Source organism: Cebus imitator, unplaced genomic scaffold (genome assembly GCF_001604975.1).
Source record: "Cebus imitator isolate Cc_AM_T3 unplaced genomic scaffold, Cebus_imitator-1.0 Scaffold538, whole genome shotgun sequence".
Taxonomy (NCBI): Eukaryota; Metazoa; Chordata; class Mammalia; order Primates; family Cebidae; genus Cebus; species Cebus imitator.
Genome location: NW_016107853.1, coordinates 1272394 through 1296530, shown reverse-complemented (window position 1 = coordinate 1296530; position 24137 = coordinate 1272394). Strand labels below are relative to the sequence as shown.

Here is a 24137-nt window from a genome sequence, read left to right as displayed (position 1 = left end):
GGCCCCCAGCTGGGACGTGGACATGCCTACCACCCAACGCCCACCATCCCCCCGGCCGGGAGGTGCAGGCAGCCGCAGAGGCTGTTCCAGACCACCCGCTGTGCTGGAAAACCCCTTTCTCCAGCACCTGGGCCCTGTGCCACCCCCCACTCTCCAGCCCAAGGACTCAGCTGCTGATATGACCAGGCTCTTCCTGGGCAGACATTATGACCCAGGGCCTGGACAGCTCACCAAATCGGCTGGCCCAAGCCCTGAGAAGCCTGAAGAGACCACCCTGGGGGACCCCCAGCTGCCAGCAGAGACCAAGCCTCCAACCCCAACACCTCCCAAGGATGTCAGACCTCCCAAGGAAGTCCTCCCAAAGCAAAGGACACTAAGGCCCAGCCTCTCATACCCACTGGCTGAGTGTGACCAGACCAGGGCCACACGGCCATCATGGCACTGCTGGGGGACACTGCCCCAAGCCCCAGGTCCCTTGGTGCCCACCAGGGCCCCAGAGCCCCTACCCAAGGGGGGCGAGCAGCGCCAGGCAGGCCCTGGGCGTTTTGCTGTGGTCATGCCTCGCGTGCAGAAGCTGAGCTCTTTCCAGCGAGTTAGGCCTGCAACCCTGAAGCCTCAAGTCCAGCCAACCCAGGACCCCAAGCCGAGAGCCTGGAGTCTTCGCTGGTCCTGCTTCTGGCTGCGGGCAGAGGCCCAAGGACCCTGGCCACGAGTACCCACCCATCCCCAGTCCTGCCACCTGGGCCCTGGAGCCACCTGCCTGTCCCTTAGCAGGTCCTGGGAGGAGGTCGGCCCCCCAAGCTGGCAGAACAAGGTATGGGGGCACAGATTACAGGGAGGGTTTGTGGGTTCTGGCCTAGGAAACAGGGAAAGAGGAACAGCCTGAGGAGCCCTGTGCAGCAACCTTGGAGAGCTGCTGCCTGCAGAGGCCTCAGTCTCTGGGTCTAGAAGTTGGGGAGAACAGCCTGGGCCTCCCAAACCTCTGGAGGATTGAACAAGGGGATGCCCAGCACAGGCAGGCACAGGACAGACACGTGGAAAACTGCTTCCGAGTCACTCTGGGGAAGGATCTTTGTTCATCTGTAGGCCCTGGGCAGCCCTGCCCTGATCCAATCTGGATGACAAGTCTGGCCCCTAACTTCCCCTCAGAGATTTTGGCCAAGCCAGATGTGAAACTGCAGGATGTGCCTATCCATTCTGTCCCACTGCACACCCAGGTCTGTGCTGTTCCTCCTGCCACCTACTGTCCCTCCCCCAAATTAGAGCCTCCTCTTTCCTCAGGGTTTTTGCTGCCCTTTGAAGTCCCCTGGGCTGCAAGATTCTGGAACAGGTCAGGNACTGTCCCTCCCCCAAATTAGAGCCTCCTCTTTCCTCAGGGTTTTTGCTGCCCTTTGAAGTCCCCTGGGCTGCAAGATTCTGGAACAGGTCAGGGTGAGGGACTCAGGGTCCAGCCTTCCAGTCTCCTCATTGCCAGAGAGAAAACTGAGCCAGGAGTCCTTCTGGAACCCCAAGTCAGGTGCAGGGCAGGCAGCCCCTTCTGAGGGGTGCCCACGCCTGGCTGCCACACTCAAGGCAGAACTCGAGCCTGATGCTGGGTGGCCCTTAGCGGAGGTGCATGGTCACCGGAGCCTCTCCTGGGATGCAGGAGGGTGGGCGGGGCAAGCAGGGGCAGCGGGTGCTTCTCAGCCTCTGCAGACGGTGCCTGGTGGAAGGGGCAGCCAGCAGGGCTCAACAATGGCAACTGGGGCAGCCTGGCTGCTAGGGGGGCCCTGGCCCCGGCGGCGGGTACCCCGCGCCATGTGGGCTGCAGCATTGCGGGAGCGGGGCGCTGGGCGCCTAGGGGTGAGGGGCAAGGATGCCTGGGCCCTCCTCACCCTGGAATAGGTGAGTGGCTGAATTATTCAGGGTCTGCGGCTGCTGGCGAGCACGTGGGCAGACGGGTGGGCCAGAGGCCAGGGCCAAAAGGGTGATTGATACTCGCTGTGCCCTACTTAGCAGCCCAGCGATAGGCATGCAGGGCTCCCTCCTGGTGTCCTCTTTCCTCGCCTGCTCAGGGGGCAGCTGGGATTGGAAAGTCTGAGGGTGCACACGTGTGTGCTTGCAGTCATGTGGATCCTGCGCACGCCTGCATGCCCGAGTGTGTGTGTGAGTGTGTACCACAGCCAAATGACGAAAGCAAGTGTATGAGATCTGAGCAGATGTGGCGTCCTGGGGGGTCAGGGTTGTTTGCCCACCCTCTGCCAATGTGGACAGACATGTGCTCACAGAGGAGACCTTGCAGCCCAAAGGTGGTATCAGGACTTCCATTCTCCAGACCTCCAGGGTAGTGGGGGGACCCAGCTGTCTGCCCAGATGTATGTGCCAAGTGGACAGGTAGAGCATGTGCCTGCACGCCGTGTGCCCCCGGACGGGCCCCACAGGCCTGCATGCATGCCCACAGGCCTACATGAACACCTGTGTGTCTGGGAGTTGTATGAGATAGAAATGCCATTGAGTGTGGGTCCATATGCAGGTGTCCACACATTTTCCCCGGGTTGAGCATGGGGGTGTGGTGCTGAGACAGTCTCCATCTCTGCCCTGCTGGAGTCCCATGCACCAGGAGACAAGCATCCATCGGATTGTCACACAAGCCAACACGTGGGGTCTGCTGGTGCTGGGAGAACTGCGGTTGGGAGGGAGCTGGCAGGTGTACCCATGTACCTGCACATACCTTTGCTCACCCTCCAGGGCAGGAAGCTTGGGAGCTCATGGGAGCTCCTGCTTGGGCACTGAGGGCATGCATGTGTCTCATGTATGAGGGTCGCATGCAGGTTCCAGGGGCCACAGCATTCTGTAGCAAGGACACACCTGCAGGACTCACCTGACCTTGGGGTTCCCTCCCAAACAATGGTAGCGGGTCCCAGGTATGACTGAGCCAGGGACCAATTGGGGTGGGGGCTGCCCTGCAGCCTACAGACACAGCCTCTCTCTCACACAGATGCACTCCATCCGCAACCTGCCATCCATGCGGTTCCGCGAGCAGCACAGGGAGGATGGTGTGGAGGACATGACGCAGCTGGAGTGAGTGGGCAGGGCCGGCAGGGTCAGCAAGAGGTCACCATGGGGTCCCCACCCTCCCAGCCAGAGCAGCTCCTCCTACACCTGCCTCTCACCTCCCAGGACATTTTCAGAGCCTCAGTCATGAATTGTCACAAAGACTAAACGTGGTGTGCTTTGTGAGTTAGATGGACTTTGGTTCAAATCCCAGCCCCACCACTCACCAGCTGGTGGACCTTGGAGAAATCGCTTTGCTTCTCTGCACCTCAGTTTCTCATCCACAAGGTGGGAGTGGGGTGGCTGCTGTGAGGATGCTGGCACATGGAGGTGCTCAAAACATGAGGGTGCGTAGGTCAGCATCATTATCCAATCACGGTGACTATGTGTGTCCCCCAACCCCCCAGTGGAGTATCATACGCCTTGATTATGATACCCATTGGACAGATGAAGAAATGATTATCACACCCGTTGGACAGATGAAGAAACAGACACAGAGAGGTGAAGTAATTTGCCCAAGGTCTCCTGGCTGGTTGGTGTCAGAAACAGGACTTGAACTCAGGCCTGTCTGATCACGGCACTGCACTGAGTGGGAGTGGGAGACCAATGCCAGAGCCAGCCCGGGGGGCACTGACAGTTTCTCTCTGTGCCCTTCCAGAGATCTCCAGGAAACCACTGTGCTGTCCAACCTCAAGATTAGATTTGAACAGAACCTCATCTACGTAAGGCCTGGGGCTGGCCCTGCCCTGGGTCTGGGTCAGGAAGGCAGCTGCCTCCTGGGCCGGGTGGGATGTAGATTTCTCTTTGGGCCCTAGCCCCTGGGACCTCTGGTTTGAACTCTTGAGTTTTGTCAATTCAGCATAGCATGTCAGAGTCTGGAACTAAAATCTGAAGTTTTAAAACACAGTCTTAGAATGGTGGATGCCAGAGGCAGAAAGCTAGAGACAGGGAATCCAGAAATATGTGACACCTCCACCACCTGGGACCTGACAGATAGAACTTCCAGAGTCCTAGAATCCATAGACCTGGACCCCAAAGTGGGTACAGCCAGAGAGGTGAAAGGGAGCCTCTGACCTGAGAATGACAGAACAGAGGCCCACAGCCACAGTGTGGAAGACAGGGACACTTGGAAGGGCTCTGGCCACAGAAAGATCCCCTGAGCCCCCCAACTCCCCACTCCAGGTAGTGCAGTTTTGCCCTCAACAGGAAGCAAAAGTTCCTGGAGCCTGGACCCAACTATGAACAAATGAAGTAGGCAGGAGCCCACTGAGGGCTCACCCCAGACTCCTCCCAGCTCAGCCTGGTGCAGTGCCTGAGATTCCACTGTTAGAGCACATAGCCCAGCAAGCTGGTAGAAGGCTCTAGATGGCAATCCCAAGTCCAGGTAGCCCGATATCTGTCCGGATGGAAACGGGGAGCCAGGCTCCCAGCGTAGGGGAAGGAGGAACACAGAGGGCTGCGAGGAGCCATGGCGCTGAGGCTACCATCTGCCCAGCAGACATACATCGGGAGCATCCTGGTGTCAGTGAACCCATACCAAATGTTCGGAATCCAGGGCTGGAGCAGGTGCAGCAGTACAATGGACGGGCCCTGGGAGAGAATCCCCCGTGAGTGTCTCAGGGGGACCTGCCCTGGGGTCTCTTGGGCCCCTCTTTCCTCTGCTCTGGGAGCCTGGATCTTGGCTGCATCCCAGCCATGAGTCAGAGGTAATGGGGAAAGGCAACCCACCTACTCAACCTGACAGTTTCTCCCCAGGCAGGGCCACAGCCACAGGTTGGAGGCCACTGTGGTTCAGACCAGGATGGGGGTGGGAGCATTCCCCCAACAGGGTGAGGGGTGGGCAGGATTGGCTATTTGGCTGGATACGGATGCTCCCCGCCCAACCCCTGGGAGGTTTGGGAGCTTAGAGGCAGGGGCTGGCTTTAATAACCTGTCTCCCAGGCACCTCTTTGCGATTGCAAATCTCGCCTTCGCCAAAATGCTTGATGCCAAACAGAACCAGTGCATAATCATCAGGTGAGCGGGCTGTCTTTATGTGGTGGATAAATGGGAGACTTCAGGTAACAGGCCTGAAGCTGGCCAGAACTGCTGTGCGACCTCGGAAGATTGCCTGGCACCTCTGGGTTTGCCCACCACACACATCCTCTCACTTCACGGTGGGGGTTGGGGTGTCCCAGAAGAAGTAGTGAAAGGTTAGCGCTCACTCTCCCCCTTTGCTTGGTCAGTGGAGAGAGCGGCTCTGGCAAAACTGAGGCCACCAAGCTGATTCTGCGCTACCTGGCCGCCATGAACCAGAAACGGGATGTCATGCAGCAGGTGAGTCCACCTGTCTCCCCAGGACCATAGTCCACCTGTCTCCCCAGGACCCTAGTCCACCTGTCTCCCCAGGACCCTAGGCTGAGCACCCTTTGATAAGCACACCTCATGTGCTCCCCAAGAGGCAAGGCTCCTTGGACCATTAGGAAGATGGGAGGGCTGAGTTCCAGAAGGGGGCCTTGCCCAGGACTGCTCTTTCTGCCACCCATCCCAGGAGTGTGCCTGAGGGGTGAGAGTTTCTGCCTGCGTGTGTTTCCGTGGCAGCTCCTGGTTCCAGCCCTCTGGGGCCACTTCAGAGGGGAGATCACATAGGGAAGGGGAGTCATCCCATCTCTCTTACCTGGCCTCACCTTCCTGGTCATGGCTCTTGGGCCACCATATTCTCACACTCAGAAGCTATGCAGCCCCCAGGAATGAAGAGGCAGGTGGGTTAGGGGTGGGGTGGGGTAGGGGAGGCAGTAGATGCCAGGCCAGAGTCTGCAGGATTGGAGCTTTGCTGAAAAGGATGGTGCTAAGCCCTCTGAGCCTGAGACTGGTAGAATCCCATCCATTCCCTCAGTAAAGATTTACTGAGGACCTACTGTGTGCCAAGCCCAGGCTAGGCATCCTGGAGGGGCAGCAGTAACTCAGGCAAATGTTCACACTGCCTCGTGGGAACTTCATTCTAGTGATGGAAGCAGGACGACAAATACATACACACTTATGTAAGTAAATTATGTGTACGTGAAAGGGTAGGTGGTGAGCTGTGAAGGAAAAAAGTGGAGAGAGGGTGGGGAGTGCTGGGAGTCATAGTCATAAATGTAGTGGTCAGGGTAGGCTGTACTGAAAAGGCAAGGGAGTGGGCTCTGGGAATGTCCAGGGGAACAATGAAGAGGCAGAGGGAGGAGCACCTGCAAAGGCCCTGGGGTGCAAGCAGGTTGGGTCCAGGTGCGGGTGCAAGCAGGTCAAAGCCAGCCAGCAACCTACAAAAGACAGACTGGGGTGTGAGAGAGAGCTGTTGGAGGCAACCCCAGACATTCGGCCTGAGCCACAGGCAGCACAGAGGAAGGCTGGGCAGTGGAGAGGAGGAGCAGGTTTGTTGAGAAGAGGTGCCTGCTAGGCATCTGCACAGAGANGGCCTGAGCCACAGGCAGCACAGAGGAAGGCTGGGCAGTGGAGAGGAGGAGCAGGTTTGTTGAGAAGAGGTGCCTGCTAGGCATCTGCACAGAGACGGCAGGGAGGTGATGGATGTACCACCAGCCTGGAGCTCAGGAGAAGGTGGGGCTGGCCTGCCAGCTCAGACTCCAGAACCAGACTCAGACTTCCCTGACCCTGGGATCCACAGAGGTTTGCACATGGCCACGATATCCCAGCCAGTGGCAAGCCCAGCAAGGTGATTCTGGGGGCATTGGTGGGGGCTTCGCAGGCTTTGCAGTCAGGTTCCAGCCTGGCCTGGCCGCCTCTGATGCCTGCCTTGGCCCACCAGCCTCTCCCATCCCAGCCCAGGCCTCCTGATGACCAGTCAGATCATCCCTTGCTCCAAGCAGAGTTACCTTTCAGGTCAGACTTTTGAAATGACTGGTTAGGTAGGCAGGGAAAGAAATGAGTGTGCCGTGTGCACCTCCTGTGGCCAGGCACAGTGCTGGGTTCCTTCAGTTATCGTCACACCAGAGCTTTAGAGCGACTCTGGGAGGTAGGTACATGTGCATCCGTTTATAGATGGAGCACTGAGGCCTAAGAAGGGAGGAGTGAGGTGGTGCAGGAGCTGCGATTTGCAGTCCATGGCATAGAGTGTCAGGGAGGATGCATGGAGCTGTGGATATGGCTGGTCTGGGCATTCTGTGTGCCAGGCACACAGAAGGTGTGAGGATATGCCTGCCGGCTGTGATGACCATGGGCCTTTCCCAGACATGGCTCTCCCTTGTCTAGGAAATCAAACAGTCCAGTTCTAGGGTCAGTTTTCGGCATGGCTGGATCCAGAATCTTAAACAATGTCTCTTGTCTTGGTTCCACCCTCCCCCATGTATGGGCATCATTCACCAGCCGTCTCCCATTGGTCAGCAAGATGATCAACCTTCCCAACATTTCAGAAAAAGGATCAGAGCTCCGTCTCACTGGGCAAGTTTTGGTCATACGTCCTCACTGGAACCAATCCCAGAACATGGGGAATGCTCTGCCCTGACTGGCTGAGGCCTGGGCCACAGGTTCCACCCCTCTGATGTTCACCCGCTCTATCTGCTGGCGTTATGCCCTGCTGTATGCTGGGCATCAGGAACAGAGAGGCAGCCAACCTGTCCGCCAGGACTTCCCAGACTAAGGGACATTACACAGGAAAGCCCAGGCGGACCTTGACCCACTGAGCACTCAAAGCCAGCCCCCATCCCTCTCTGGACCTCAGTGTGCCCCTTTATACAATGGGTGCAGTATTTCCTGGACTAAATGGGATGGTGCCTGCGAACAGATAGAGGGAACTGGCGCCATCCCCAAAATTACAGGTATTGTTTCTGTGGTGACTGGACCTCCTTTGCTTCCTCCCTAAAAGATTATCCTGAGGCAGTGCCTCAGCTGAAGAAAGAGCCATGTACACACTAGGCCCATGCTCATCACTGAGCAGATGCTGGAGTCCCTGGGCGTGTCATTCCACCTCTCTAAGCTTCAGTTTCCTAATCTGCAAAACAGGGGTGATGTTAATACCTACCTCATGGGATTGTTAACAATGGCATCATCAGGACAATGTGTCTCACATACAGCTAGGTGCTTAAACAGGAGGGAGCTTGCGATCAGCCATGGTCACCCCTGGGCAGCTCTGCCCATGGGATGCTATTCCTTTTTCCATCCCTTTAGCAGATATTTTCTGAGGGCCTAGTAAGCACCGGGTCTGTGTACTTGCTGGGGACTCAGATGTGCAAACAGTAGATCTGTGCCTGTTGGATTTGACGTTCTAGTGGAGAGACAGACAATACCCAAGAAAATAGTTTGCCAACGGGGCTGAGGGCTGCCAAGGAGAGAATTCTGTGGTCTTCCTGTGAGAGGTGAGGCGGGGGGCCATGCAGGTGCATGGGAGCTGTGGCTTCCAAGCAGAGGGAACAGGAGATGTAAATGCCCAGAGGCAGGAGTGGGTCTGGGTGTCAGGGAACAGTGAGGAAGGTCAGGGAGGAGGTTCAGGGATCCTGCTGGTGGTGGTCATGGGAGGGGAAGAAGAGGACATCCCCAGAGCCTTTTGGAAGCCAGAACCAGTGTATTTTCATACCTTGGAGACCCCATGGCAGTCCCCAAGCCTGGACTCCTGGGGTCTCTGCGCCTCACAGGTTTTTGCCAGCCCCTCCCTGGCTGAGGCATCTGGTCTCCTGGAGAGAGGTGGTCGGTCCTGCTAGTGATGCATTCTGTCCTTGTCTCTCTCTTTCTCCTCCCTCCTGGGTGCTCTTGAAGATGCAGGTACTCAGAGAGAGTGTGTGTGAGTGTGTGTGTGTCCGGGAAAATGCATGTGGATGTGCCTGCTCCTGTGTGGGTGGAGGGACAGGCGGGAAGGGACATCCAAAGGCCTGTCCTGGGCGGGGCTGGGGCTTGTGGTCAGGGGCTGCTGTGGGGGCCATGGAGGCTGAAAGTCTGGGAGAGGGGAAGCACCGGGCTTGCTGTGTGGGAGTTGGGCAGCATGGGGTGGGGGCCCCTTGGGGACACTGAAGAGACCTCAGGATTCTCTAGAGAGCCCACCTCTGGTCACCCCTCATAAAGGGAGGTTCTTGGGGAGGCTCATGTCTGGGTGTCCCTAGCTATGCCCCCCATCCAGGCCCCCAGAACAGTGCTTAGCCCCTCAAATCTCCACTTCTCCTTCTGGAGTCCAGATCCTGGAGGCAACACCCCTCTTGGAGTCCTTCGGTAATGCCAAAACCGTCAGGAACGACAACTCCAGCCGCTTTGGGAAGTTCGTGGAGATCTTTCTGGAAGGGTGAGTGGGGACAGTGGAGGGCCTCCCAAAGGCCTTGCAGTGCCTTCTACGTCCGACCACAGCCCCTGGAAACCAACACCAGCCCTCCTTCCCCTGCTGAGAGCTGACTGTGCTCACCACCCCAGGAGCGTGATCTCTGGTGCCATAACCTCCCAGTATCTGCTTGAGAAATCCAGGATCGTGTTTCAGGTGGGCCAGCCCCTCCCAGGCCTGTGTGTTGGGCAGGGTTGGGGTGGGAGGTACGGATACTCAGAGCCTGGCCCCTGATGGGGCTGGGTAGATGTCAAGTGAATGACTGAATACACGTGCACATGTGAGCCCGCGACCTTGCCTCTCCAACCCTCCTCTGGCCACTGTGGCTGTTCCCTGCCCTACAGCACACAGGCATGCTCCTGCCAGGGCCTTTGCACCTTCTGTTCCTTCTCTCAGGAGCACTTATCCGTCAGGCGCCTGTTTGTCCAAACCCCTCACCTCCTCCAAGCCTCCCCTACAATTTCACTCATTCAGGAAGTTCCCATTTAAAAGCGCAGCCCCTCTCCATCCCATCTAAACCCCCACCGTGTCCACTGCCTTATTTTTCTCCAATGTAGTTTCCCCCATCAAATATATTTTATGTTTTAACCAGTGATTTGCTGAGTATCTGTCTCCCTAGCTAGCAGGTGGACTCCATGAGATCAGGGGCTTCTCTCTGCCTTGTCCCCCATGTCCCAAGGGCCTGGACAGGGCCTGGTGCACAGGAAGTGCTCAGCCATCAAGAAGCTCTGTGTGTGCACATGTGGGCTATGGACACACATGTATGTAGGTGTGCATGGCCAGTACACATAAGAGAAGACAGCCCCCTTTTCTCTTCTTTCTCCTAACCAAATAAAATCCCCAAAACCAGAACCCTCTCAGCCTTCAATCATACCAGGGCACCTCTGCTTCTGCCTTTACCCCAGCTGGCGCCAGGCTGGGAGCCTCACTCATCACAGAGGCACGTGTTCTCATCTGCAGTTCCTTGTGTGATGTGCATTCATGGGCTTGGACCTGTGTGTGTGCCTGGGGGTCACCTAGGTAGGTGGCTCCCTTCTCTGTGCCCACTACCCACTCTACAGGCCAAAAACGAAAGGAATTACTACATCTTCTACGAGTTGCTGGCCGGGTTGCCTGCCCAGCTCCGGCAGGCCTTCAGCCTGCAGGAGGCCGAGACCTACTACTATCTGAACCAGGTGATTGCCAGCAGGCATCTGAAGGCCCCCAGCCCTGGTCCTCCCACCCTGACACCCCTGGGTGGGCCGAGGGAGCCCAGTTGTGAGTGATGGAATGTGAAGGTGATAGAGATTTGGAGAGGGTGAGTTTGGATTTAAGGCATCTCGTCACAGTAAGGGGGACCAGGAATCTTCTAGGTCCAAAGTGGAAGCAGGAAAGGCCTACCTGACTTCATTTATCTGGAACCTGGATCAGAACCCACCAGCCTAGAGTGACTACACTTCCCCTCGCTGTGCCTCAGTTTCCTCACCCGTGAAATGGGGCCAACATAATACCACTTTGCAGGGATGTCATGAGGCTTAGATGAGGAAATCAGGTAAAGAGCTTAGCACAGCGCCTGGCGTACAGGACATGCTCAGTAAACATTGACTACTCTTTTCATTATTATCACTGGGCAGCTGCAAAGGTCAGCAAGTGACAACCCCTGCCACACATTGCACTTAGAATCCGTGAATCCCACCGCAGCCCTGCTCAGAGCCTCTGTCCCCATGAGAGTGGAATGAGAGCTTGAGTGATCAGCTCAGGCCACGCTACTGGTTAGGGCAGAGCGGGACCCGGAGGGCTCTGCAGCCCCACCCAAGCTCCCTGACCCTCAGACTCTGTCCTCACCCAGGGTGGGAACTGTGAGATCGCAGGAAAGAGCGATGCAGATGACTTTCGCTGGCTCCTGGCTGCCATGGAGGTGCTGGGCTTCAGCAGTGAGGACCAGGACAGCATCTTCCACATCCTGGCCTCCATCCTGCACCTGGGCAACGTCTACTTTGAGAAGTATGAGGTGAGGGGTGCCACAGCCTGCCTTGGGCCCACACCCTCTGGACTTGGCCATCTTTTCCGAGGCCTTCTCTGTTTCCCTTTCAGATTACGCTATGCACACATCACTTGTCCTGTTGGTTTTTTCCTTTGAGCTTGTTCATCTTTCTCCTCCTTGTAGAAATTAAGGAAATCAGCCCTTTGTCTCTGATATAAATTGGACATATATCTTCCACTTTGTTGTTCGTTTTAACTTCGTTTACGATGGCTTTTGGTGGGTTTTTTTTTTTTTTTTTTTTTTTTGGTGTGGGGGGGTCTCACTCTGTCACCTAAACTGGAGTGCAGTGGCACGATCTCCACTCACTACAACCTCTGCCTCCCAGGCTCAAGCAATTCTCCTGCCTCAGTCTCCCGAGTAGCTGGGATTACAGGCACGTGCCACTACTACCCCACTAATTTTTGTATTTTTAGTACAGATAGGGTTTTACCATGTTGGCCAGGCTGGTCTCGAACTCCTGACCTCAGGTGATCTGCCCACCTCGGCCTCCCAAAGTGCTGGGATTACAGGTGTGAGCCACAGTGCCCAGCCCTGTTTCTTATATGAACTTTAAATTCAGCTTATCTAGTTCAAAACACATTCTTGTTGGTATTTTGCATAGACGGATGCACAGGAGGTGGCCTCAGTGGTGAGTGCCCGGGAAATCCAGGCTGTGGCTGAGCTGCTACAGATCTCCCCTGAGGGCCTGCAGAAGGCCATCACCTTCAAAGTGACCGTGAGTCTGTGGGCATCTGGCCTTCGAACAAAGCTTCCTACCAGGGCCTGGTCAGAGCTGCCTTGTGCCCATCCCGTGTGGGCAGCCTCTCCCTCTCCCCTGCTCTCTGTCCCGGGGTCAGGCATGGAAGGGAGTAATTTCAGACCCCAAAGACATTTCAGATTCCAACCTCAGACTTGCATAGGCTGTTTCCTCTACCTGGAATGTTCTTCCTCTTTTCTCACCTACTCATCCTTTAAAAGCCTATACAGCCATTTTCTCCTCTAAGAAGCCTTCTCTGATCTTTGGCCAGGTCAGTGCCTCCTCTGGTCTTTCACAGCCCTAGGATCATTCCCCCTGCCCAGGGTTGATCTCATTGTGTCTGCTGATGCCTCTGTCTCCCCCATAGACCTGCAGTCCCCACCATGACCAGCATTGCCAGGCAGAGTCGGGTAGGGGTGGGGGTGGTCCTGCCTAGCCTCTGTGTGCCTGAGCCCAGTCACATCCCTCCAGCCTTCCTTCTTCATGCTCCACTCCCCTAGTCCCCTGGGGGCTTTCTGGAGGCAGTGGCCAGCCTGCTGTCACTCAAGGGCTGTACCCCTCCCCAGGAGACAATGCGAGAGAAGATCTTCACACCCCTAACTGTGGAGAGCGCTGTGGATGCCAGGTGAGGCTGCACCCCACCCTGCCTGAGCCCCAGGGCCCAGCACCCCACCACAGTATCCTGCCCACAATAGCACCACCTCTGCTTTAGGGACGCCATCGCCAAGGTCTTGTATGCGCTGCTGTTCAGCTGGCTCATTGCCAGGGTCAACGCGCTGGTGTCCCCGCGGCAGGATACACTGTCCATCGCCATCCTGGACATCTATGGTTTTGAGGTGGGGCCGTATGGGAGGCTGAGGGGCAGGGGACATAGACGAGGCCTCACCTCCCTCAGGTGTGTCAGGCTGCCCTTCCCATCCCTTTCTGTGCCTGCAGACAGTGCCATCTTCCCTTCATGGACCCCTCCCCGTCACTATCTCCCTTGTCACCTTCCATTTTCTTTACTCACCACAAGCACTCCCAAGGCCTCTGGGCCAGGCCCTGTGCTGGGCAATACCAGCTGCCCAGAAAGGACCAGCCAGGGTCCTGCCCTTGGGGAGCTTCCAGGTGAGGCTGGGTGGGGGTGGGGGCAGACTCTGACAACTCCATATGCTCCAGTGGGCATCATTCACCTGGGCAGGAATGGGGAAGGCTTGCTTCCTGGATGGGGATGAGATACTCCTGACACCCAGCAAAGGCACTATAAGTGCAGGGAACAGAATATGCAAAGGCTGGGAGGGGTGGAGGGGCATGGGATCTGGGACCGGACTTCTTGTGTTGGGGGTGACTGCTGTGTGAGTACACAGCAAGGGAAGTGGCGAGGGACAGGGCAAGATCACAATGCAACCATCACGGACACTCACGTGGCACCTGTTATGGGCCAGGTGCTGTGGAAAGCACTTTGTTAATTCACTTCATCTTTAGAGCAACCCTATGAGGCAGGTACTGCCGGTATCCTCATTTTATAGATGGGGAAACTGAGGCATGGGACTGTAATTCAAGGTCATATAGCTAGAAAGTGGCAGACCCAGAATTTGAACCTAGGCAGAAGGCCCTGGAGCCTGGGCCTTCAGCCATTGCCTGTGCTGTCAGGACAGAGCCTGTCAGGTTCTATCCTGGGTGTAGCAGGAGCCATGGAGGGTTCTGAGCTAAGGGTCTGTGGTTGAGCTCAAGCTTTTTCAAGTTGCCACTAGGGAAGGCAGGGGCAGATAGGCTGGTGGCCCAGTAAGGACTGTTCCCAGCCTCCCTATCCACCTGGCAGGACCTGAGCTTCAACAGCTTTGAGCAGCTGTGTATTAACTACGCAAACGAGAACCTTCAGTACCTTTTCAACAAGATCATCTTCCAGGAGGAGCAGGTGTGTGGGCCCCATTAACACTCCTGTCCCTATCTTGACTGGACAGCGGACCTTCTTGGAAACAAACAAGGATATACTTGTTGTTTAAGAGCAATTCTGACATCACAGCCAGTGGAGGGAAAGGCATTCTAAGCTGGGAACCAGCTCATGGGAAGGCCTCTGTTCTGGAGGGAAAGGTGCTAAGGTGCTGTGTTCAAAGAGGAGTCTCCTTGGGGGAGTCCTCCTCTACTGGGCTGTCCCAGGCAGAGGGAGCAGCAGGACTCTGAGTTGGCTCATGCTGCCTCATTAGGGGGTGAGCTCCCTATTCTGGTAGGTATGCAAGCAGAGGTGCTGCTGGCCAGGCTCCTTCAGGCAGATTCAGGGTCTGTGGTTGAGCTCAAGCTTTTTGAAGGAGGAGGGTGGGTGGACCCTGGACAGGGATGGGAGGCTGAGCTCCTGCTGCCCCCTGCCTGCAGGAGGAGTACATCCGTGAGCAGATCGACTGGCAGGAAATCACCTTTGCTGACAACCAGCCCTGCATCAACCTCATCTCGCTGAAGCCTTATGGCATCCTGCGCATCCTCGACGACCAGTGTTGCTTTCCTCAGGTGAGCCGCAGGTACTGTGTGAGCCTAGTCAGGTCACACATCTCTCAGCCTCGTGTCATCATCCCAGCCTGACTCCTTCATTCCTCTCTGCTCTGGCTTGAGGCGGGCAGTGGGAGGTTGGGGCACCCAACTGACTATTCACAACCTGGGGTGATTGAGGCCATATGGGAAGCTATGGGTGTCCAGAGGAGAGGCTGCACCAGCCTGGAAAGCCACAGAAGTTTTCCTGGAGGAGGTAACCTTAGGATTGGGCCTCAGATCCTGATTGCAAACACAAGAGTGGATGGCAGTGAGATCAATAGAGTGCAAAGACAGCTGGCCCGGAGGGAAGGCAGTTAGGAACTCACCCAGCCACAGGTGTCTTCAAGGGACCACTTAGGCCCCCAGTGCCTGGCTAAGGCGCTTGCCTTCTGACCCAGGGAGGGGGGCAGCCATGGGAAGCTGTGAGTTGTTCCTTGCTGGTGCCCAATGGGGAGCAGTCAGGGGTAGTGAGTTTGCCACCAGGCCAGGAACAGGGTGTCCAGGCCCCCTGCCCACCAACTGATCCCTAACTGCCCCCAGGCTACAGACCACACCTTCCTACAGAAGTGCCACTACCATCATGGCGCCAACCCGCTCTATTCCAAACCCAAGATGCCGCTGCCTGAGTTCACCATCAAGCACTATGCAGGCAAGGTCACCTACCAGGTGAGCCCCAAGACGGCCAGTCTGGCCACTGGTGCTGCAGTGCTGCTAGCTGTTAGAGACATAGAAGCGCAACACTGGCCCCACACATTCACGCCCAGGTCTAGTTCTGGCTCTGCTGTGCCCCAGCTCTGTGACCTTGAGCAAACTGCTTAGCCAGTCTGAGCCTCAGTTTTCTCACTTGAAAAATGGGAATAATAATAGTGCCCATCTCATGGGGTGGGTGTGAGAAATGTGGGGTGGGTTTGATAAAGAGTAGCTCTTATCAGTAGTGACATCACTGTGGGCACCCTCAGCACTATTATTTGAGACTCATTCCTGCCCTGGAGGTGTCTCAGGCTAGGATTCCATGCCTCTGTCCCCATCTGGGCCTTACTTTTCTCATCTGTAGAATGGGCACAGGACAATGTACTTCACTGAGGGTGAGGCCAAGACCCCGACCTGGCATGTGAAGCCATGACGAATGCTCCCCTCCCCCAGGAATTACGAGAATAGTGGGTCTGGAGGGGTGGGGACCATAGCAGTGAGGAGGATCCAGTCCCTCCTAGGATAGACAGAGAGACAGAGGCCTGGAGGGGCAGGGCCAGGATTACAGGCTGTTGTTTCCTTTTTCAGGTGCACAAGTTCCTGGACAAGAACCACGATCAAGTGCGCCAGGACGTGCTAGACCTGTTCGTAAGGAGCCGGACACGGGTGAGCCTCCCTTCTGCCGCTACGGCCCTGCCCCCAGGCATAGCCCTACCCCCACACCCAGCCGCCTTCAGGCCTTGGACCATGTTCTCTAGTCCTGGCTCTGCTTAGTTTTGGCCAGACCTGTTCCCGCCTAGCTTGGCTCTTCCCTAAACCTAGCTCCTCATCCTGATCCTGCCCTCTGGCTCCCCCCAGCCCCAGTGGCCAGACCCTGGCCCCACTCCCAGTTCTAACGCTGTATCCCACCAGCTGTGGCCTTGCCCTGTACTTACCCCATTCCTGGCCCTACCCCATTCCCTGGCCCATTCTCTCCTGGCTTTCTGCCAGATCTGTTCTCCCAATCCCACCTCCTGGTGTTCTCAGTTCCCCCAACTCCACCCATAAGGCCCTGGGGAGAGCTTGGGGAACCAAATTTGGGTTTCTTGAAGCCTTGGGGAGGCCCTGCATCCCAGCTACACTGTGGCCAGTAGATGGCCCTAGGACAGAGCACAGGCCTGGTAACATCACCTGGGGAGGCCCTATCTGGCCCTCTGCTTCCTCCTGTCAACTGGGCACCCTCCTCCTGAGGTCATAGCCAGAGTTCACAATCATGTGTCTAACAGGCCACCTTGGGGCCAGGCACACAGTCAGTGACTGTGTGTTCCTCAGACTAAAGGGGGAAGTCAGCCAGTTACGGGATGGATCCCTTGGAAGGTGCTGAGCCCCACCTGTTTTGAGAAGCATGCAAGCCAGGACAACAGAGGCCTTGCAGAGGGAACAGGGGTCCAGTTAGTCTTCAGATCCCCTGGTCCGGAGACTTGACTCCTGCTTTCTGTTCCTCCTCATTTCAGTCTCCCGGCCCCTACCTGTCTGTTTTCCCTCCCCCAACCCCTGCCCAGGTGGTGGCACACCTCTTCTCCAGCCATGCCCCACAGGCTGCCCCTCAGCGCCTGGGCAAGAGCAGCTCCGTCACTCGGCTCTACAAGGCACACACCGTGGCTGCCAAGTTCCAGCAGTCACTCCTGGATCTGGTGGAAAAGATGGAGAGGTGGAGTGGGGGGCAGGTGGGCGGAGCACCCAGCTTCACCCTTAACCCACCTCATGACCTTCAGAGGGTGAGAGCCTTCTTTTTCTGAGGCCTCATGCTGTCCTCTTCCTGCCACTGCCAGGTGTAACCCCTTGTTTGTGCGTTGCCTGAAGCCCAACCACAAGAAGGTGAGTGAGAGCTGAGACCTCTGAGAGAGCCAGATCCTCCTGCCCATGCTGTGTGACCTTGACCAAGTGGCTTGGCCTCTCTGGACCTGCATCTCCCCAGCCTAGCACTGGGACTATTCACCATGATAGTGCCCTTTGCACGTGGATGAGCCAATGGACAGACTCCCTCTCTGCGCACCCCTACAGGAGCCTGGTCTCTTTGAGCCAGATGTGGTAATGGCACAGTTACGCTATTCAGGGGTGCTGGAGACTGTGAGGATCCGCAAGGAGGGATTTCCAGTGCGCCTGCCTTTCCAGGGGTTCATCGACAGGTATCTTGGTTAGGGTAGTTCCTGAGCTGTATAAATCCCTGCCCAACTCCCCATGGCCCTAGGAATACACAACCCAGGAAGCACAGGGCTTGCTGTGCACAGTTGCTCAGACTGTACACTACATAAGGCTGCCACATGATAGCTGTTATGTGGTAGATACATTTATTGTTCTGCCTTTTTTTGTAGTTTTATTATATGCTGTATAATGTATAATATGTATAATCAATCCTCCGTGTTGATTAGAATGGTTTTAGTGGTTATAATGAAAAGTTTCCAGCAGGTGGCAGTCAAGTATCTTGTTCTACTGAAATCATCTATTGTAACAATTTTCAGTCACTCTGAAGTAAAGAGTATTGAGGATGGAGTGCCTTTTTTAGAATGCACTGTTAGTGGAGCCACCACTGGGACTAGGCCTCCTGGGCACTGGGCGTGGGTGGTAACCCCATGATCTAGCAGGCACCTCGGGTAGGTCTCATAGCCCCAGACTGAGTGTGGGCCCCCTGCCAGGTACTGCTGTCTAGTGGCCCTCAAGCACAACCTGCCAGCTAATGGGGACATGTGTGTGTCGGTGCTGAGTCGCTTGTGCACAGTCATGCCAAACATGTACCGTGTTGGGGTCAGCAAGGTGAGTTCCACCCGACGGTCAGCTCTTAAGGGACGCCAATTCGGGGGCTCCAGAACCACTGAGTCAGAAATGTCCAAGCTAGAGACCACTGTCCCAGGAACAACCCAGATGAGCTTGGGACATGGAATGCTAACTGCCCGATTCACCAGCACCGTTTCTTCCACCTGTCCAAATCCACCCCATCCCTCCAGCTCCACTCCAGGAGGCGTCCCTGTCTATTCTGTCTCCACGGATTCTAGAGAGGGAGGGGCCCTTAGACCAGCCTCCTGGCTCCTACCTGCCTCAGTGCCTGCCTCCTATCCTCAGCTGTTCCTTAAGGAACACCTACACCAGCTGCTGGAGAGCATGCGGGAGCACATCCTGAATCTGGCAGCCCTTACTCTGCAGCGCTGCTTCCGTGGCTTCTTCATCAAGCGGCGATTCCGCTCTCTGCGCCACAAGATCATCCTGCTGCAAAGCCGGGCCCGTGGCTACCTTGCCAGGTGAGGCCCAGAAAAGGCAGGATTCCTAGGAGACCTATGGTCAGGCTCAAGAGAGGTCACATCCAACCTTAAGTAGTGAGCTCCCTATTCCTGGAAGCATGCAAGGTGAGGATGGAGGCCTCTGCAGGAAGGATAATCAGATTCTCTGTCTCTGCTTTTGGATGCCCTTCCCAGCCACCCCCAGGCCCTTGTGACTGGTGGGTAGGAATCCATTCAGTCAAGAGGGGCCTTATCCTGCATCTCAGGGACCCTGAGATTATAAACTGTTTGGAAATAAATGATTCAGGCAGGTTTAATCCAGGTCCTGCTACTTAATTTGCTGTGTGACCTTGGCCAAGTCACTGCCCCTCTCTGAGCTCCAGTTTCCCTTTGTGCCAAAGGGCCTCAAGTGTGAGGTGTGAACACTGGCTCCCAGGCCAGGCTGGCAGGGACCTTTCTGCCCCTCATTCACCCTGTCACCCTGTAGCCCCAATCCCTGACCTCCCCACTCCCCCAATCCAGGCAGCGCTATCAGCAGATGAGAAGGAGTCTGGTGAAGTTCCGGTCCCTGGTACACGCATACATGAGCCGCCGACGCTACCTCAAGGTACAGACCCTACCCTATCTCAGTCCAAGGGGACAGCAGAGAAGGGGAAAAGGCACTTAGCACCCAAGAGGAGACCATTGGCCTCAGGCAGTTTGGGGTTCAAATTCTACCTCTGTCACCTACTAGCTATGTAACCTGGGCCATTCTCTCCTCAATTTTCCAGTCTACCCCTTGGGATTGTGGAAAGGGTTAAATGAGATGTTGCATTGAAAGATTTGGCCCGGTGCTGGGTTCACAGTGGGGTCTTAAGGGATTAAGGGCCATTAGAATTTGGCGACCTGAATGTCACTGGGTATGGTTTTGCTCTTACCTTCATGTCTTGGCCCACTGTCATGTAAACCAGCCACCAGAAAGACAAATGCAGGTCCCAAACCAACAAAGCAGTATGTAGCCTTTACTGAAGGCTTTGTGGCACTACAGAGGAGGGCTTCCCATGACACAGTGCTCAGCCACCTCCCAGAAATCCTCCTTGTACATCTCTTTCCCCAGAGTTTTCCTCCCTCCGCTCTTTGCCTCTGTCTTTCTCTTGCTCTCTCTCCTTTCCCCTCCCTGTTTTTCTGGCCAACCTCGGCCTCCCACCCCACCTGTGGAGTGGGGCAGTGGCAAGCAGCCCCTCCTTGCTTGAGTGTGGCTGCCTTGCATAAGCTAGCCTGGCCTGCCTGGGGGTCCGTGGTTGCCTCTGCCCACCACTCCCCACCTTGACATCTGCTCTTCTGAAGCTGAGGGCAGAGTGGAGGCACCGGGTGGAGGGGGCACAGTTGCAGGAGCAGGAGGTAGGTGCAGGTCTGGGTGGCAGCAGGGCCAGGGAGGGAGGCTGGAAGGTGGGGATGTGGCAGGCCTGTCCCTGCCCCATGCACTGTTCCTCCAGGAGCTGAGCAAGCGGGAGGTAGTGGCTGTGGGGCACCTCGAGGTACCGGCTGAGCTGGCTGGGCTCCTGCAAGCAGTGGCAGGTGGGTTGGCACTGGGCGCAGGGAGGGCACAGGCAGTTTGGAGCAGGCACTGCATTCCCTCCTCTCTCCACAGGCCTCAGGCTGGCCCGAGTGCCTCAGGTGGCCCCTGTGCGGACTCCTCGGCTCCAGGTTGAGCCCCGTGTCACACTGCCCCTGGATATCAACAACTATCCCATGGCCAAGTTTGTCCGGTGCCACTTCAAGGCAAGGGCTAGCTGAGGTCCAAGGTGCCCTGGCTGATAGGGCTGACCAATTAGAAGGGACATTGTCCTTGCCCTGGGGCAGCGTCCTGGCTGTGCCCGGTGGTGTTGGGTATGAGCCTTTTAGTTGCTGGATCATAGGGACTCTGGGAGATCCCTGGGGTCTGGATAGCAGTGGAGAGCCCTCAGGGGCTTGGGCAGGGCTATTTACTACCAACCAGTCTGGTAATATTTCAGAAACAACTGGTGGAGCCATAGCACATCAGCCCGGCTCTGATTTCCTTCCCTCCAGATGAGGGTTCATCCTTTCCCTACCACCGACTTGCTGAGGGCCACTGTGGCCCCGCATCAGCCCTCAGTTTCCCTATCCATACACTGAGGACCAGAGCCCCTGTGTCATAGGCCCTGGAGCCCCATGTGGCACAGGGCAGTGGGTCCAGATGTGCCTATCAGTCTCAGCGCTGTCTGCTCACATGCCTGCCCTGTGCCCTAGGAACCTGCCTTTGGGATGCTGACAGTGCCCCTGAGGACACCCCTTACACAGCTGCCAGCCGAGCACCATGTGGAAGCCATGAGCATCTTCAAGCTGGTATGGGGTCCTCCCAAGCCCACCTTCTAATTCATAGCCCCTGGCCCTGAAGCTGAGCCATGAGGCCCCCAGTCTTCCCAGCCCTGCCCAAGCCCAGTCCATGAGCCCCACACCTCTTCCCCAAAGGAGAAACTTTTTTTTTTTGAGGCAGAGTCTTGCTGTGTCACCCAGGCCGGAGTGCAGTGGTGCAATCTTGGCTCACTGCAACATCTGCCCCCCGAGTTGAAGTGTTTCTCTTGCCTCAGCCTCCCAAGTAGCTGGGACTACAGGCTCGTGCCAATGCACATGGCTAATTTTTGTATTTCTAGTAGAGACAGGGTTTTACCATATTGGCCAGGCTGGTCTCGAACTCCTGATCTTGTGATTTGCCTGCCTCGGCCTCCTTCAAAGTGCTGGGATTACAGGCATGAGCCACTGCACCTGGCCAGAAGAAACTTCTATGTCAGTGGAGGGATATGGTTTCCTCTCTGGGGGTTGGTGGCTTTTCTTCTCCCAGCTATCTTACGGGCAAAAAACGTCTGCCCTGGGCTGGCCACAGTGTCTCATTCCTGTAGTCTCAGCACTTTGGGAGGCTGAGGCAGATGGATAATGAGGTCAAGAGATCGAGACTATCCTGGCCAACGTGGTGAAACCCCATCTCTACAAAAAATACAAAAAAATTAGCTGGGCATGGTAGCACATGTCTGTAATCCCAGTTACTCAGGAGGCTGAAGCAGAAGAATCGCTTGAACCAGGGAGTCAGAGGTTGCAGTGACCCGAGAGCATGCCACTGCACTCTAGCCTAGCGTCAGAGCAAGACTACATCTCCAAAAAAAAAAAAAAAAAAGGCTGCCTTGGAGCCTTTCAGGGACACTAAAAAGATACCCAGGTCTTCTCCTTAAGGACTTCTCAGTCTGACAGGGAAGCAGAGCTGACCCGGCCAGTGACCACCAGCATGGACAGAGGGAAGCACCAAAGCTAGGGAGTCCAAAGCCCTGGGCAGGGCCACAGAGGGCTTCCTGGAGGAGAAGGCGTTTGAGCTGGAGGAGGATTTGCCAGGCAGGGAGAGTGGAGAAAGTACAGAGAGAAGAGGAAATTGGTATGGTCAGAACAGAGTCAGAAGGGCAAGGATGAGAGTGGCCAGTAGGCCTTGATTACAGACCCAGAGCTTAGATTTCATCCCAAGGGACCTAGGGAGCCAAGGCAGGGGCTTCCATGGGAGGGATGTGGTCCTATCTGAATGCTTAAAAGAACCTTCTGCGGCCTAGATAGAGCAGAAAGTGAGGGTCTGGTTGGAGGCCAGGGGTCTGGGGAGGGAGCTGGGGCTGTATGGGGAGCTCTAGAAGGTTCATGAACAGGGAAGACAACACATACTTTGGATCTAGAGTTTTTCCATAGTCGAGATGAACTGCCTAGTCATTTGGCATAGAACATGGCAGTTGTAGGCGCAGTGGTGCACGCTTGTAATCCCAGCACTTTGGGAGGCCAAGGTGGGCAGATCCATTGAGTCCAGGAGTTTGAGATCAGCCTGGGCAACATGGTGAAACCCTGTCTCTACTAAAAACACAAAAATTAGCAGGGTGTGGCTGCACACCCTGTAATCCTAGCTACTTGAGGGGCTGAGGCAGGAGGATCGCTTGAGCCCAGGGAAGTTGAAGCACAGTGAGCTGAGATTCTGCCACTGCACTCTAGCCTGGGTGACAGAGACCTCATCTCAAAAAAAAAAAAAAATATATATATATATATATATATGTATATATATATGTAGTTATATTGTAATATGAGGGGCATTTATGTGGACACGGGCACACATGGGAGGGACATGAAAGGGATGCATGTGGGACCAGAAGGAACAACTTTCCAAGACATTCTGTTCATGGCCCAGATCCTGCGCTTCATGGGCGACCCCCACCTGCATGGTGCCCAGGAAAACATCTTTGGCAACTACATTGTGCAGAAGGGGCTGGCGGTGCCTGAGCTGCGGGACGAGATCCTAGCACAGCTGGCCAACCAGGTGTGGCACAATCACAATGTCCACAATGCCGAGCGGGGCTGGCTGCTGCTGGCCGCCTGCCTCAGTGGCTTTGCACCTTCCCCGCGCTTCAACAAGTACCTTCTCAAGTGAGTGGGACTGGATAGGGGCTGGAACATGAGGGACAGTGGCACCAGCAGTGGGGCCCAGGTGGGTTGTTAAAGGTCAGGCCAGGAGTGAGATCTCTACGCTGGAAAGCTCAGGCATGGAGGCTGGCCAGGGCTGCTCTGAGTTTCTACTGGGATGCATTGACCTCTCACAGCATGGGAGTTTAGTGGGGTGGTTAGGAGTATGGATGCTGGACTCAATCAGTGTTGAAATCCTGGGTCAGCCATATATGAGACAAGTCACTGTCTGATACAATTCACTGCCCCTCTCTGAACCTGTTTCTCCCCTATAATTTGGGGATGGCAACAGAACCCACCTAACACGGTGGCTGTGAGCTACAGAGTTGCAGAATCATGCTCAGGCCAGCATGCAGCAGATGGACATCACCTGGCCAGTCTTGTGACTCTGTGGCAGCTGACACCAGGGTAGGGCCATTGCTGGCCTGCCTGTCTAGGGCTGTCCTGAGGGCTTGGTGCTAGCTTCCCTCTCTAGCTACTGTGGGCTATTGTGGGCCTGCCGCCAGGCTTAGCTGCAGGGGATATAAGATGTGGAGGTGAGGGAAGCATGAGGAATGACTGGTAGGGATTGGGCTCATTGAGCCTAGGTTGAGTTGAACCCTCAGCCATCTCTTTTATAGAAAACTTGGAGGAGGGCCAGGTGAGGTGTCTCATACCTGTAATCCCAGCACTTTGGGAGGCTGAGGCAGGTGGATCACGAGGTCAAGAGATCAAGACCATCCTGGCCAACATGGTGAAACCTGGTCTCTACTAAAAAAAATACAAAAATTAACTGGGTGTGGTGGTGCACACCTGTAGTCCCAGCTACTTGGGAGGCTGAGGCAGGAGAATAGCTTGAACCCGGGAGGCAGAGGTTGCAGTGAGCCAAGATCGCGCCACTGCACTCCAGCCTGGCGCCTGGTGACAGAGCGAGACTCTGTCTCAAAAAAAAAAAAAAAAAAAGAGAAAGGAAAACTTGGAGAAGAGGCTCAGAGAGGGCAGATAACCACCCAAGGTTACCCCGTGAGAGAATGAAGGCAGAGTTCAGGTTGTTGCCCACACCCAGCTGCAGACCACATCCTGTCAGTGACATTTTGTTCCAACAAGCTGGAATCTCTTTGGTCTATCCTTGGACCTCTGTGCTGGCCTTAGATACTTCTG

General features: G+C 55.8%; 1 protein-coding gene across 1 annotated transcript in view; it reads left to right on the top strand.

The window, feature by feature from the left end:
* Positions 1–6: 6 nt before the first annotated feature.
* Positions 7–24137, top strand: part of LOC108293475 (unconventional myosin-XV-like) — a 54923-nt gene continuing 30792 nt past the window's right edge. The window contains 28 exon segments of the mRNA XM_017514870.2: positions 7–814; positions 2978–3060; positions 3692–3755; positions 4532–4589; positions 4592–4640; positions 4975–5049; positions 5259–5353; positions 9166–9274; positions 9400–9463; positions 10369–10482; positions 11136–11297; positions 11932–12045; positions 12633–12691; positions 12779–12902; positions 13868–13963; positions 14419–14550; positions 15112–15237; positions 15850–15927; positions 16803–16951; positions 17073–17118; positions 17305–17429; positions 17937–18054; positions 18361–18536; positions 19038–19122; positions 19991–20072; positions 20146–20276; positions 20766–20861; positions 22726–22961. Coding sequence (XP_017370359.1) covers positions 23–814; positions 2978–3060; positions 3692–3755; positions 4532–4589; positions 4592–4640; positions 4975–5049; positions 5259–5353; positions 9166–9274; positions 9400–9463; positions 10369–10482; positions 11136–11297; positions 11932–12045; positions 12633–12691; positions 12779–12902; positions 13868–13963; positions 14419–14550; positions 15112–15237; positions 15850–15927; positions 16803–16951; positions 17073–17118; positions 17305–17429; positions 17937–18054; positions 18361–18536; positions 19038–19122; positions 19991–20072; positions 20146–20276; positions 20766–20861; positions 22726–22961 — 3638 coding nt within the window. The 5' untranslated portion in view covers positions 7–22.